The sequence below is a fragment of the Antrostomus carolinensis genome, unplaced genomic scaffold (genome assembly GCF_000700745.2).
Source record: "Antrostomus carolinensis isolate BGI_N321 unplaced genomic scaffold, ASM70074v2 scaffold16091, whole genome shotgun sequence".
Classification (NCBI taxonomy): Eukaryota; Metazoa; Chordata; class Aves; order Caprimulgiformes; family Caprimulgidae; genus Antrostomus; species Antrostomus carolinensis.
The window spans coordinates 334-13,193 of NW_010293613.1; the positions used below are offsets into that span (position 1 = coordinate 334).

Sequence of the window (12,860 nt, forward strand, 5' to 3'; positions counted from 1 at the left end):
GTCCCTTCCAACTCCCAACATTCTATGACAGTAGATCAGATGTGCTTCCGAAGCTGTGCTTACAGCTTTCGTTACTGGGACTTTGGAAGAGTTCCTGCTTTCCTTCTCGTTCTATGTCTGGAGGATTTATCTGGCTAACATGGCTATGTATGTGGAATTCACTGATTAACATAGTCTTATTAAAATTTTATGCACGAGTCTCAGCTGGTTCAAGTACATATAAAAGGCCTTGTCTTTGTTTCTAGGTTTGTTTGGAAGATATTGCCAGGGCTGAAAGTCATGGTTATCCAGACAGGCTGCTGCCCAAGGTCTTGCTGCGGAAAGCTGAATGTCTGCTGTGTTTGGGAAGGTTACAGGATGCAGCAGATGCCCTCAGTGTGGTGGAGAATAAAATTGCTATGGATGGGATCATGACTAGTCCTACACACCAGGCACTGCTAAAAAAGTTAAATCAACTGAAGATTAAAATACATGAGAAAGAGAGCTGTCCAGAGCCTGCACGAGAAGCATGCGGTGACATTCAAAGGAAGTCGGAGATCTGGAAAGAGAATGACAGTATTTCGGGTGCATCTTCATGTTTGAGGTTGAATTTTGATCTAGAGAGAGGACGTCACTTAGTGGCCTGCCAGGACATCCTGCCAGGACAGAGCCTGGTGAAAGAAGAGGCCTTTGTAAGCGTGCTCTGCCCAGGGGAGAGCCACCTTCTGCAGGAGAGCAGCGAAACAGCGTGGGATACTCGAGTCACTAACGCAGATCTTTATTGCCACTGTTGTCTGAGGCAGCTCTTAGCATCAGTGCCTTGCCGTGGGTGCAGCTATGCGAAGTACTGCAGCCAGAACTGTGCAGACGTGGCGTGGGAGCGGTACCACGGGACAGAGTGCTCCCTGGGAGCGCTGCTTCTCACACTAGGGGTCTTTTGCCACGTCGCTTTGAGGACTGTTCTACTGGCGGGATTTGCAGAGGTGAGCAGGCTGGTGGATTGGTCCCACAATAGTGACAAGGACCTTCATAACCCTGAGGCAAGATGCAAACATCTCAGCGAGGCACCAGATACAAGACATGGTACCAGAGGTATCCCTGGTTGTAACGACAATGGTCAGTACCAGAGTTCTTACCAAGCTGTCTTCAACCTTTTGCCACATACTGAGAAGCACAGCCCTGAACACAAGTTCCTTTGCATGCTGAGTGTAGTAGCTATATGCCAACAGCTGCAAGAAGCTGGCCTAGAGGCTGCTGTTTTGAATCAGGAATCATGTGAGAAGTGGTCCAAACCAAAGACATGTGAAAAAACATCGGATGAGTTGTCTCCAGAGCTGAAGACTCTGGCGGAAGCGATGCTGAGGCACGTGTTGCAGCTGCAGTGCAATGCACAAGCGGTCACTGTAATGCAGGAGTCAGGTAAGATAAAACTTTTAAACCCTTCTCTGTTGTCTTTGTTCATCTAGCTTGTGCAAAGTGAAGAGAGTGAATTATAGTTGTAAAAAGTTCCCATTGCAGATAGGAATGACCTGCTTAAAATTAGTGGCCTGTCCCATGCTGGGCTGTTCTTTGGCTGACATGTGAAGGGTATTTAGCTATTCTTTATTGCAGCAATATACCAGAAACCTTTCTACTGCGATCTGCAATTCGTTGCGTAAGTTGCGTGGGTTACTGAGCTCTCATTTTCAACCTGCTTGTTTTTCCCCTGTCTTTAGGGTCCGGAGATGGTGCTGTTGTAAATAAGAAGCCTGTGCGCCTGGCGACAGCTTTCTTTCCTGTCCTCAGCCTTCTGAACCATTCGTGCTGTCCCAATATCAGTGTGTCATTTAGTGGGACAGCTGCCACTGTCAGGGCATCACAGCCAATCCCAAGTGGCCAAGAGATTTTCCATTGCTATGGTAAGTATTAACTCTCTGTTTGTCTCAAGGCACAGACATCCTTTCACCTCTACTTGGCATGTGAACTGATTGCTATTAATATCATAATTCCCAGTATAATATCGCTGGAGTCTTTGTTTATCTACGAGCCTTGATCAAAGAGATCAACGCAAGATTTTATCCCCTGAGCCCACTGTTACATTTTCAATCTCCTGTTATGCCATTTCCAAAAGATAATATAGCTAGTCTCAATTATATCAAAGCTAGATTTAGTCTGATGTTAAGAACTGTATCTGTTTTGAGATTTCTACCCTTGCCATCCCTTTGCAGGACCTCACCGATGTAGAATGAGGGTTGCTGAGAGACAGCAGCTTCTCAGTCAGTATTTCTTTGAGTGTCGCTGTCAGGCGTGCCTTGATGAGTTAGAGTCTGACATCAAGAGTGTGGTGTCTGTGAGAAGCTCGTTCTGCTGCCCTAGCTGCCGGGCTCAAATGCAGGTAGTTCTTCCATAGCTATGATTGTATAACTGGGGGGGATGGGTCTCTGGGAAAGCTGAGAATTAAAGACCTCGGTCTGTGATCTCTGCTCAGAAGGCAAAAGCCCCTGTAGAGTCAACACAGTATCTCACAGGTCTGAGCAGCTTTCTTGTCTGTCAGTCTTCCAGCATTACAAGGAAAATAATGCCTGTAACAGCAAGTTAAAATCCCTTCGAATTTGATGAAGGAGCTTTAGAATATTAGGGCTGTGGATTAGGGGAAGGGAGATATTTAGGAAAGAAAATGGAGGCCTGGAGTCTAGAACAGAAGGTGCATGTACAGGGGCTGTGTGTAGAGACAGTTCATAGGATGTAAATGCAAACAGCATGTAGTGTGGGTTAGATGGGGAGAAGTCAACATGGTGTGTATTTTGTATGAACATTAGTTGTGTACCACATGACTCTGCTTTGGCCTAATCTGTAGCTCACGTAGTCGTAGCTATTCCTGGAAGTTTCTCATAAAACAGAACAATTTACAAGCAAGTCACTTTGTTTAATGAATGTAACTGAGAAACAATTTAGCATCCCTATAGCACAGTACAGAGATAATGGAGACAGAAAGTTAACTTTAAGTTGAATGTGAGCAAATGACGACAGTGATGATTTCCACAGGGGGAAGACATGCTTTGTTGTTCAAATGAAGCTTGTGCAGTCTCGGTCAGCAGAGAGAGCCTGTCACGCCGTTTAAGGGACCTTCAGCAGCAAATCAAGAAAGCATTAGAACTGCTAAGAGACAAGAAGGCTGGTAAGGCTCAGCTTTCTGCTTTAAGGTCAGCAGCTAATGAGTACACATCGGGAGTAGTTCTAGCCATGAGATGGCACTGTTGTTTATACAGTTGGGGTCTTCTGGCATGCAGCCTGGTGTCCCTGGGGACTTGAGCTTTAGGTTTTTTATACCCCTGATCCGGGTGTTAATCTAAGTCACACGTTGTTCCATAGTAGCTAAAAGAACTCAGGGTAACACTGGAGTTATGCGATCCCAAGCCTTGCTTTCCTGGAGTGAGTCGAGCCAAGACTGAGTTAGAATAAGCAGGGTTGCAGATGAAGTTGATGTTGAATCCTAACCAAATCCAATCTATCTATCTAAGATGCAAAGATGAGATTGGACTGATTTTATTTCATGGATCATGGAAAACTGGAGACTGTCCAGTAGGATGAATTTTATACCCTGTTTTGTTATAGATCAGGCTATCAAAATGCTCCTGAAGTGTCAGATGGATGCTGGAAACTTCTTGTCTCCAGAGCATTTGGTGATGGGAGAGTTGGAGGATCATCTGGCACGGGTCTATGCTACTCTTGGTATGGCATTGTCTTCTCATTGTCTTTAGTTTTCTGAACTTTGAATTTAACATGACTAGCCTTTTCTCTGACTAGCCCTTTCACTTTTCTCCTACTGTGTTTCTCTAATTTTGACAGCAGGATTCTCAGAAAGACTACTTTAGCCAGAACTGCATTCCCAGCAGTCTGTGAGCAATAATGTGATCTCGTGTTCTAGATTCCCTGTCCTGGTTCTGAGGTCAGCAGCCTCCCAAGAGTGCCGTGGACGTAGTTCATCACGTTTTGCATAATGCTGTCAGATTCTTCAGGTGGCAGTAACTCTAGAAAATATTTATTAATGACTCATTTTTTTATTTTGTTTTTTTTTCCATCAGGGAAGTGGCAAGAAGCAGCCAGACACCTGGAGAGAAGTATCAAGATTGTGGAAGTGCATCATGGGCCATCAAGTGTAGAAATAGGTCATGAACTTCTCAAGCTGGCACAAATTCTCTTCAATGGGTAAATTTGCTTTCGTTCTCTGTCCCTTCTCTGCACCACTCCTTTGTATCTGACACTGTATCAGGGCAGGTTGTCCCTGGTACCTTGCAGGGTGTCTCACAGCACCCTGGGCAGTCTGGCACAGGTACAAAAGTTGGCCATAACTCAAGTGCAAGTTCATTAACTCCATTGGGGTTCGCTTATACCTCCTGTCTCTCTTTGGACCCATTTCTCTGCTTTGTTCCTGTCTATTCTTTTCCTCTCCCTGGCTCCATTTATTCCCTGTCCTATTGTTTTATTTTAACTAGTCATCCTTGGCGTTTATACCTCAGTTCTATAATGTTGCTGACATCTTTTCAAAGGAGGAAATAAAATCTTCTTGCTGTATTTTGGCTGTCTTTTGGTAAGCAAATTCCTTCTGAAAATCTTCTCACAACACCTCCCTTTAACTGAATTAATTTTAGCAGGAGCTGCTGTGAGGAAGTAGCGGGTACCTATACTCAAAGCTAATGTTTTGTCCATTTCCTTACCTTTTCCCCCCCCATCCTCCCTTTGCAGCTGTAGTGCACACTAATTGCCTGGTGCTGAAAGGCAGTGGAGGGTAGGATCTGTACCCATGAACAGGTTTAGGTTTTTGTTGGGAAACAATTAAAGGTTGTGTAAGTCAAGAAGCTGAATTAAGTATTTTGTATACTCTGTTCTTATAGTCTTCCTATTTCAGATTTGCAGTTTCTGAAGCTCTGAGCACAATTCAAAGAGCAGAGGAGATTTTGTCAGTGCACTGTGGTCCTCAGAGTACTCAGATTCAGGAACTACAAGAGATGAAGACCTGTCTGTTAGAGCTTCCCAGAAGCATCCTTCAGAGGACTTAATTTCCCTGTCAAAGGAAGCTGCGATATGATCTTTCATCAAAGCTAAGTTTCATGTGGTAAGGTAGTCACGTAGTACAAGCTGGAAAATAACGTGTAACAACTTCTTGAATGAAATTTGAAATGCTCTTTAGTGAGACTGTTGTAAATAAAATGACCAATTCTAACATGAGGGGTCTGTGTGTGGTGTGGTGGGAATAGATGCTGGTGTATAATTTCTGCATGTGGGTTTGAAGCAAATATTTGAGATGTTTGTGTATGCCTGTGTTTCCAGAGATGTGAGTCTCCCTTGTGTGATAACCTTGATGGTTATGAACATGCAGTCATCCAGACCACACTGCCTTTTATTTCCTATGCTGTAAAGCACTTTTCTTCTTGCCAGCGTGAAACATAAATGATTGGAATGGGTGAGGCAGCAGGCTGGGAAGTGGAAACTTACAAGCTGTAAGAGAGGGCACTGCAGAACTTGGATGGCTGCCAGCACAGACCTGTCAGGGATGAGGGATTCAGTACAAACAACTGGTGTCAGGTTGGAAGCCAGGATAGGGAAAAATGCAGTATAACACCAGATGATGCTTGTGTATAGGGGACACAACTGTGTTGTGGCTCCTCTGGGGAAAATGGGAGCATGAAGGCATATGATGTACGCAGACAATCTTTCAAGGGAGAATGCTGGGGCTTGCTGAGATTAATAGCAAAAGCTCCTTTATTGCAGCATGAAGGAATAAGATTTGCAAGTTGTGTCTTTGTGCAGCAGAGCAGGGAGCCGGTATCCCTCCCAATACCACCCTCTCCGTTTGGGCCCTACCATTGCAGATTATTGTGAAGGGATCTAAACACTCCTGGGATCCAGGATCTTGCCAATAAAGAGGAGGGTTCCAGTGGTATCATCTCGCAGTACAAGAAGGAAAGGTCTGTCCACATGATATTCTATGGGGAAGGTCAGACGAGCAGCATTCACCCCAGGATTTGGTGTGGATCTTTCCCCATCTTCACTAAGCTCCAGAATTGCCTTGTGTTGCACATGAGATAGCTTAATAGGTTTGGCAGAAATCTTGGTAAAATCAGGTGATGTGAAAAGTGACTGGAGCCCTGGAGGAAAGAAAGAAAATTCTGTTATCTGAAAGCATAGGTTGTAGGTAGGGTAGCAGAACTGCCAATGCTGTGATCCAGGAGGGCATGTAGCTGCTCTGGTAGAGTTTATTTGGGGTAACAGGGAGAAGAAGCTTACATCTGTTTGTACTGAGCTTCTCCCTGTCAATCTCAGAAATGTTGTAGGAGCTTGGTGGAAAAACGTGATAAAAAGTTGAGGAGTCCTGGACCAAGGTGATTTAGGTGCTGGTGAAATCTCTACAGACTGACACCAGGACCTAACTAATAGCCCACCAGCTTCACGTTCTTCTGAGAGCAGGAAGCAGCTTGCTTACTGCTTTGAGCCCTGGCAGTCTGTGGAGAATGTGTGATGTACATACTTGTCTCCTTTATTGTGCTGTCAAGTGCCTCTTCATAGTTCAACTTTAGTTTGGGCAAGCTTAGCACAGCGTGGACTGTCTTCAGCTCCTTGTCTACATCGTGGACAAACTCAGAAGTAAGGCTTTCCTCAATCAGAGTCATATTCTGGGTCACCTTCGTTGGCAGGAAGAACATGGCACTGATTCCCTCTGTCAGGGGCAGCTGAGCAATCTGGAAGGCCAATTATAAATAAAAAAGGGTCATTTCAATAATAAACAGTTTTACCCATCCTGTATCAGGCACAGGCTTGAATCTCAGCAGCCTGGTCAGCCTTTCCAGTTAACCTTTAGTCTTCTTCCCTGTTTGATTTATCGGACATGATGCTTCCTGACCCCTCAGGGGCCCAGGCTTCCCTCAACCCATGTTGCACTCTTTCTGCTGTTATGTGGCAAGTGCTCTCTCTCACCTGTGGGATCTTGTAATGAACTGATTATTGCTTTGGGGGATTCTCAGCTGAAACACCTTTAAGCTCATACTACCATGAAAGATTTGTTGAAAGAAGTAGAGATGGAAAGGTTTGGAGGAGTGTGCCCTGCCCTTCTTGCCCAACTTTAGGTCAGGCTAGAAGGACCTGTGCATTATTTAAATTCTGGACTGCTTGTCACACAGCCAATGTAGAAGTAGGATATTCCAAGAATCAACATACTGCCTTGCAAAATAGGGATTGCAAAACTAGGCTGATGGGAGGAGGGAGGCTGTCTTCTGGAATGGGTTAACAGGTAAGTGTAGCTGAGCACGTTCCTCAGTAGGTTTAGGAGATTTTGTGCAATATTTGCTCTCTGACCTTGCAGTTGAGTTCCGAGTCAAAACCGTATCGCAGTATGGCTTTGGGGTCTGACATCATGGACACCTTCACAGTTCTGTCCTCATCCAGATGGAAGTCCTGCAGGGCAGTCTTCTTGGTGTCAAACTTGGTTTTCCATGTCCCTGTTTTTTTAAAAGATAAAAAGGAGGATTTTCTGGAATAATAGCACATGAAACCAGGCTTGTGTTGGGGCTGAGTAATCTTGCACTTTATATATACAGGATTTGTGCTTTCAGAGTTGGGGTGTAACTGAATGATGATAGAGATGGAAATAGACTGATTGGAGCTACTGATTTACTCCCACTCTTTGGCCCCTCCTTTTCATCTGAGAATTGGCTAAATGGGAAATAAAAAATCAAGCCAGTGTATGGGTGGAGTGGCTATTGGGAGGTTGATGTCTACTTATGTAATTACAAAACTATTTTAAAGGGTAATAATTGTGTCAATGCATATAAAGTGCTTCTCTCCCCACCCTTTATTTTGCTCCTTGTCTCTAAGCAATAAATTCTCCAGGACACTGGCTTACAGCATGTTCTAGAACCACTCTCTTAATATCTCCCTCCATTCCCTCTACAGTGGTAAAAAGGCTCAGTACACTCTTTAAGCTCTGCCTTCCCTAAATGGTAATATTCTCTCTCTTGCTGTGGAGTTTTGTGAGCTTAAACTTTCTTCTCTGGTCTCTTACTGCAAACAGGTCAGGTTTCAGCTTCCCAAGAGTAATAATTCCTCCCTTGAGGACTATTTCTGTTCAGGTAGCTTGCATTTTTTTCTTCTTTACTAAACGTTCTCAAACACTTTCTTCTTACACTCTGTCTCCTTGGCAGTCTGTTTGTTCTGTTGGAAGTGAGAGCATTTCCTCACACCTCCTCTAACACATCCTTAATAGACCCTCTCTGTAACCAAGTACATAACATTCTTACCCTTGAAGTAAGCAGCCCCAGCAAGGAGAATACTGACATCTGTGGGCATGTCCTTCATGAACCGCATAATCCTTCCCTTTGTCTGCTGTCGTACCCAGTTGTTGATTTCTTGGAGGTCTAACTGGGTATTGCCACTTAGTGCCCTCAGACGCATCTTGTAGGACTTCTCTAGTTGGCTGTGAAAACCAGGCTTCACCCTCAGTCCTGGGGAACAAAAACATTGACATTGCAGCTAGCTCCCTTATCAAAACAATCTCAAGGCAGCAGATTGCAATCCAAAGCCCAGCAGCAGTGTTCTCATAAAACATCTGTGGCTGTGTGGATATAGAAACCTGGTTTGAAGAATGACTGAAGGCACTTGGAGGAAACTGATGCAAATCCTATAGCCACCCATGCTGGAGTATTGAATAACTCTCTTCTGAAATGTAAAGAAAGGAGATAAAAACAGAAGGCTTGGACACAGCTATTCCTACATCAGTCTTTCTTTGTTCTCCAGCTTGCTTTATGAGTAAGTACAGCTTACTCAGCCTATTGGATTTTTGGAACCAGCAGGTTACAAAAGATAGCTCTTAGCTTTCTCAGCAGATGTTTATTGCATGCCAAAAGCAGACATTTCAAATAGTTCTGCAAGGAATTAAACAAAGGAATATGGCTGAATGCTATCACAAAGAGAAAATGTGATTTGTGGTTCTTGGAAGTTATCAACACCTGCCAGAAAGCCTAGAGTGAAGGCAAAATTCTCAGCAAGTTTCTTCTAGGTCTTCTGCGTGTTAGCTGCCCTGTCACCAGTGTCTTTGTGTGCTTAAGTCTGGCCTTTTATTTATGTGCACACAAACTTTCCAGGCTTTTTCTGGAGCAGCAACAGCATTCCATGCACTGTCTGTGTCCTGGCTGAACAGTGTCAGAGCCAAAGCTGTTAGTGCGGTGTTATTCAGTGTGTTTGACCTGCTGCTAGTTATTTAGGTAAAACTTGATAGAGGGGAAGAAGGACTTTTACTTTTCTCCAAGATGATACGGGAGGCACTTTTCATGCTCTTCTCTGGTCCAGTCACGCTGGTCAGTAGGTCCTTGTAAGTGTTGTGAACTTCAGCTTTGTTAAGCAGATCATAAAAGAGAGCACGAGAAATCACGTCTTCTGTCCGTTCTCCAGCCCCTGCCAACGACAAGGACAACAGCATGAGGGAGGCACATCAGGCCAAACAGCGTGTGAGGAGAAGGGGCAAGAACTCACCAAGCGAGAGACCAGAAAGGGCGGTAGCCAGGCTGAATGGAGACAGTAGCACATTGGCAGTGGCTGTCCGGCTGGATTGCTGACGGTACAGGTCATAGCCAAAGTTGGAGACTGCAGCTGCCAGCTTGTTTACAGGGCTCTTATAGAACGGATCTTCCTCTTCGACCTCGCCGGCGTTAGCTCCATCGGTGGCAGAGTTCTAGCAGGTACAAGTCTTGGTTAGACTTGCAGTTGACCAGGGCAGATACAGTTGTGATAAACAGGTGACCAATCTACGGATACTTTGCTATGATCTACAGAAATACTGGCTTAATCTTACTGATAGAGAATGTAGGAACAGTTATTTTAGTGTCCAAATAAAGCCAAAGGCAGCACTCAGGTTGGAGTCCACTATTTCTGCCTCACAGTCATCTGCTGATGTAACTACTGTGGTTTTATCTAGGTAAAGCAGGAGTTAGTCTCATTATGTTGCTAAAGAAAATCCTAGTCACTTAGGAGGTTAGTGCTTAATCCTTCTGTAAGATTCTCTAAAATTAAATTACCTGCTCCAGGTATCTCTCCCTCACTCTCTGCATGTTGCCTCCTACTCACCTGCTCAGTAGCTGCGTTCTGGGATCTGCCTGGGACAGTTAAGAGACCCAGGAAAAGGAGAACCACTGGAATCTGCATGCCTGAGCCTACAGAGTAAGAACATGACAGAGGGAGTTTAAGCAACCAAGCAAATACATCTCTCTCACTCCTGTTTGCTGTACCTGGTTGTGACAGGAACTGCAATGACATGCTGCTGCTTGTCCTTCCCGATTGTGAAACACATACCTGATCTTAGCTGGGTTTTCTTCTTCTCTGGTTTGAAGTATTCAGTCAGCCTGGCCCAAATGACTTTAAAACTGGGCAAGCACACATGCCTGGGTGTGCCTGAGCACCAAAGCAGATGTGTGTGGCCCAAACCACACTGATGCTGGTAGTTACTGAGTGCCAAGGTCCAAAAAAGCACTAAATCTTATCTTCTGAGTTTTAGACTTCAAAAAATTCAATACTTCATTTATAAAAGGTAGCAAATCTGTGTTGTTGAATGGGGTAGAAGATGAAACTGGCTGGTTACTACTCTGCTATACAAGTTACATGCATTCAGGCAGCAGTTTTGTCATGTTTCTTGTGTCTGCAGGTACCTGGAAGGCTCTACAGCCTACATGCATCCTTTGCTTCTTATTTACAATTCAGTAAAGTAAAAATAGAAAGGCTTTCTTAAAGGACAGTAAGGAAAGGGGCTGGGAGTAAATATCTAACACTGGGCCAGATCTAGAGAAGTGAAAGACAGAGCTTGGCTTATTCCACATTTTTAATGAAGGTTGGAGAAAAGTACCAAACTCCCAGAGCTGTTCCTTCTGTGGAATCCACTTTTCATCTCTCCACTACTGGGATATGTGGCCCTTCCAGAGAGATCTGTCTGGTCCGAAGGGCAGTGTGTAACCCAGGGTTCCACTGTGGGTAAACCAGAGCTACTGCAGCAGAGTCATGCCCCTGAGAACAGACGCCAGTGAGGCTGGTCTGAAGCAATGTTTATATAGATTCCCAGAAATTAAAGGAAGAGAGTTGTATTTAACTAACCCCTGTGATTCAGGCGTCCAGTGGAGTAGGAGAAAGAACATATGTTTCAGATTAACTTTGGCTATAAAGAAAACATGCCTGCTGGTAGAAAATACAACTTAAAGCCACGTGGCTACAACAGCCCCAGTTCAGGACCCAGGCTGTTCAGGCAGAGGTTTTACTTCAGTGAAAGACAATTCACTGTTTCCCTTTCCTGACAAAACCCTTTTCTTCTGGAGGTAGTTCTGCCTTGGGAGAAAAAGGCGTCACAGTGGAGGTTTTAAGTTTTCACGCGTGTTTAGACAGTGTAACACAGAAGTGGTCCCCTCTCTTCCCTGTCCACTTGTATCCTGTGACTTGCTGCTGAGTGGATGAGGTATTCTGGTGCAGAAAATGTGTATCAAGAGGATTTACTCTTACTGGAACAAACCAATGCATTTGATGGTATGATAGTGGATACGATGCTGGGTTTGCTCTTATCATTGCCGAGTGTTACAATGAATAGGCACCATGCTGAAAGAGAGACGGCAGAAACCCTGCATGAGTCTGAGTTAAAACAGGTCTCAGCGAGGGCTCTGTGAGGATGCCTGCACCAAGCAGTGCTCTTGCATCCTGAATGGAAGAGGTTTGGCCCAATCTGGTTTAGAGATGAAGGTTTTCCATGGAGCATAACCTTTTCTCTGGACACAACCTCTCCTTCCAACTACAGTGAGCTCCTGGGAGCATGAGAGCGGAGATTGGTTTTGCAGATTTGTATTGTTTTTGCCAGTACTGTCACCAGCTTCATATTTCTCAAACTTTGCCAAAAAGCAATTTCCATTTTAGAAAGACAAAGCCTTTTGCGTTTGAATTGGCCTGAACATCTGGATTCTATTTGTATGTCTCTTAGCGCACAGCCAAAAATGCAGAGAAAAGAATTTGGTTGGAGCAGAGGTGGGATGGTTTCAGGCACGATACTGAAATCTGTGGCTGCCTTTAAAGAGAAGAGAAGGAGCAACAGCATGTGATGTTACAGTCAGGAAGGTACAGGAAGAAAACTTTGAGAAATGAGCTGAGAAGGAACTTGGTGTCCGGGAGTTGTCTATTTGTGAAGGCCTGCAGGTGCAAAGGAACTATTTTGCTTCCCATCTATAGCAATGTAAGTCTCACATCATTTATAAACACTTCTGATTTTAGGGGTGCTATGAAACATCACCCACAAGTTCAGATTTCTCACTGTGATCGCTCCACCCCACAGCACTAACTCCTTCTGAAGCATCTTGCACCCACTAGCTCTAGAGGATTTCATTATTGCCAAAATTGTTACCATTGTAAGGAAGAAGTGTCTTCCCAGCTGCAACACAGATGCTAGAAGGGCAGAAAACCACCCCAGTTCCCAAGCACAGTTCAGCCCTGGAGGTGAAGAGGTGCCCTGGGAAGCTGGCAGCTCTCAACCCTTGATGAAATGCCTCATTTGGTGGGAATCCCACAAATCCCACCTTTTAACACCTGCAGAAAAATGGTTCTACCCATTTCCCAGGTCCTCTGAGAGCTCCCCAGCCTCAGCCCCTCTGCCCTCTGCTCCCCTCGCCACTGGCAGTGACCAAGGGTGAGCTGTCCTTACCTTGGGCTCTTCTCGGCTGTCCCAGGCTCCCGGCGGGTGCGAGTTGAGGACAGTGTGGGTTTGGTGCATCCACATCTGCTTTTTGCTGCTTCCCCCAGCCCAGCCTTCCTCAGGCTTCAGGTTACAGCTTCCCAAGGCTTTCTTAAAGTGCTCTGCTCCCATTTTCCACTTCTGCTACCCTCCTGCT

At 44.9% G+C, this 12,860-nt stretch overlaps 2 protein-coding genes across 2 annotated transcripts; one reads left to right on the forward strand and one right to left on the reverse strand.

Annotated features, from left to right (window-relative positions):
- Positions 1 to 245: 245 nt before the first annotated feature.
- SMYD4 (SET and MYND domain containing 4) lies at positions 246 to 5,187 on the forward strand (the record flags this gene model as incomplete). The annotated part of the gene is made up of 7 exons (XM_010177348.1): positions 246 to 1,398; positions 1,695 to 1,877; positions 2,187 to 2,353; positions 3,004 to 3,136; positions 3,574 to 3,690; positions 4,044 to 4,167; positions 4,868 to 5,187. Coding segments are annotated over 7 exons (2,028 nt in total), but the record flags the coding sequence as incomplete, so codon positions are not given.
- Positions 5,188 to 5,698: 511 nt separating this feature from the next.
- On the reverse strand, positions 5,699 to 12,683 carry SERPINF1 (serpin family F member 1). The gene is made up of 8 exons (XM_010177346.2): positions 12,674 to 12,683; positions 10,075 to 10,160; positions 9,484 to 9,682; positions 9,250 to 9,405; positions 8,253 to 8,456; positions 7,312 to 7,454; positions 6,488 to 6,698; positions 5,699 to 6,107 (listed from the first exon to the last, which is right to left on the reverse strand). The coding sequence occupies exons 2-8, from the start codon at positions 10,150 to 10,152 to the stop codon at positions 5,848 to 5,850; spliced, it is 1,251 nt and encodes a 416-aa protein (XP_010175648.1). The 5' UTR covers positions 10,153 to 10,160; positions 12,674 to 12,683; the 3' UTR covers positions 5,699 to 5,847.
- Positions 12,684 to 12,860: the final 177 nt, after the last annotated feature.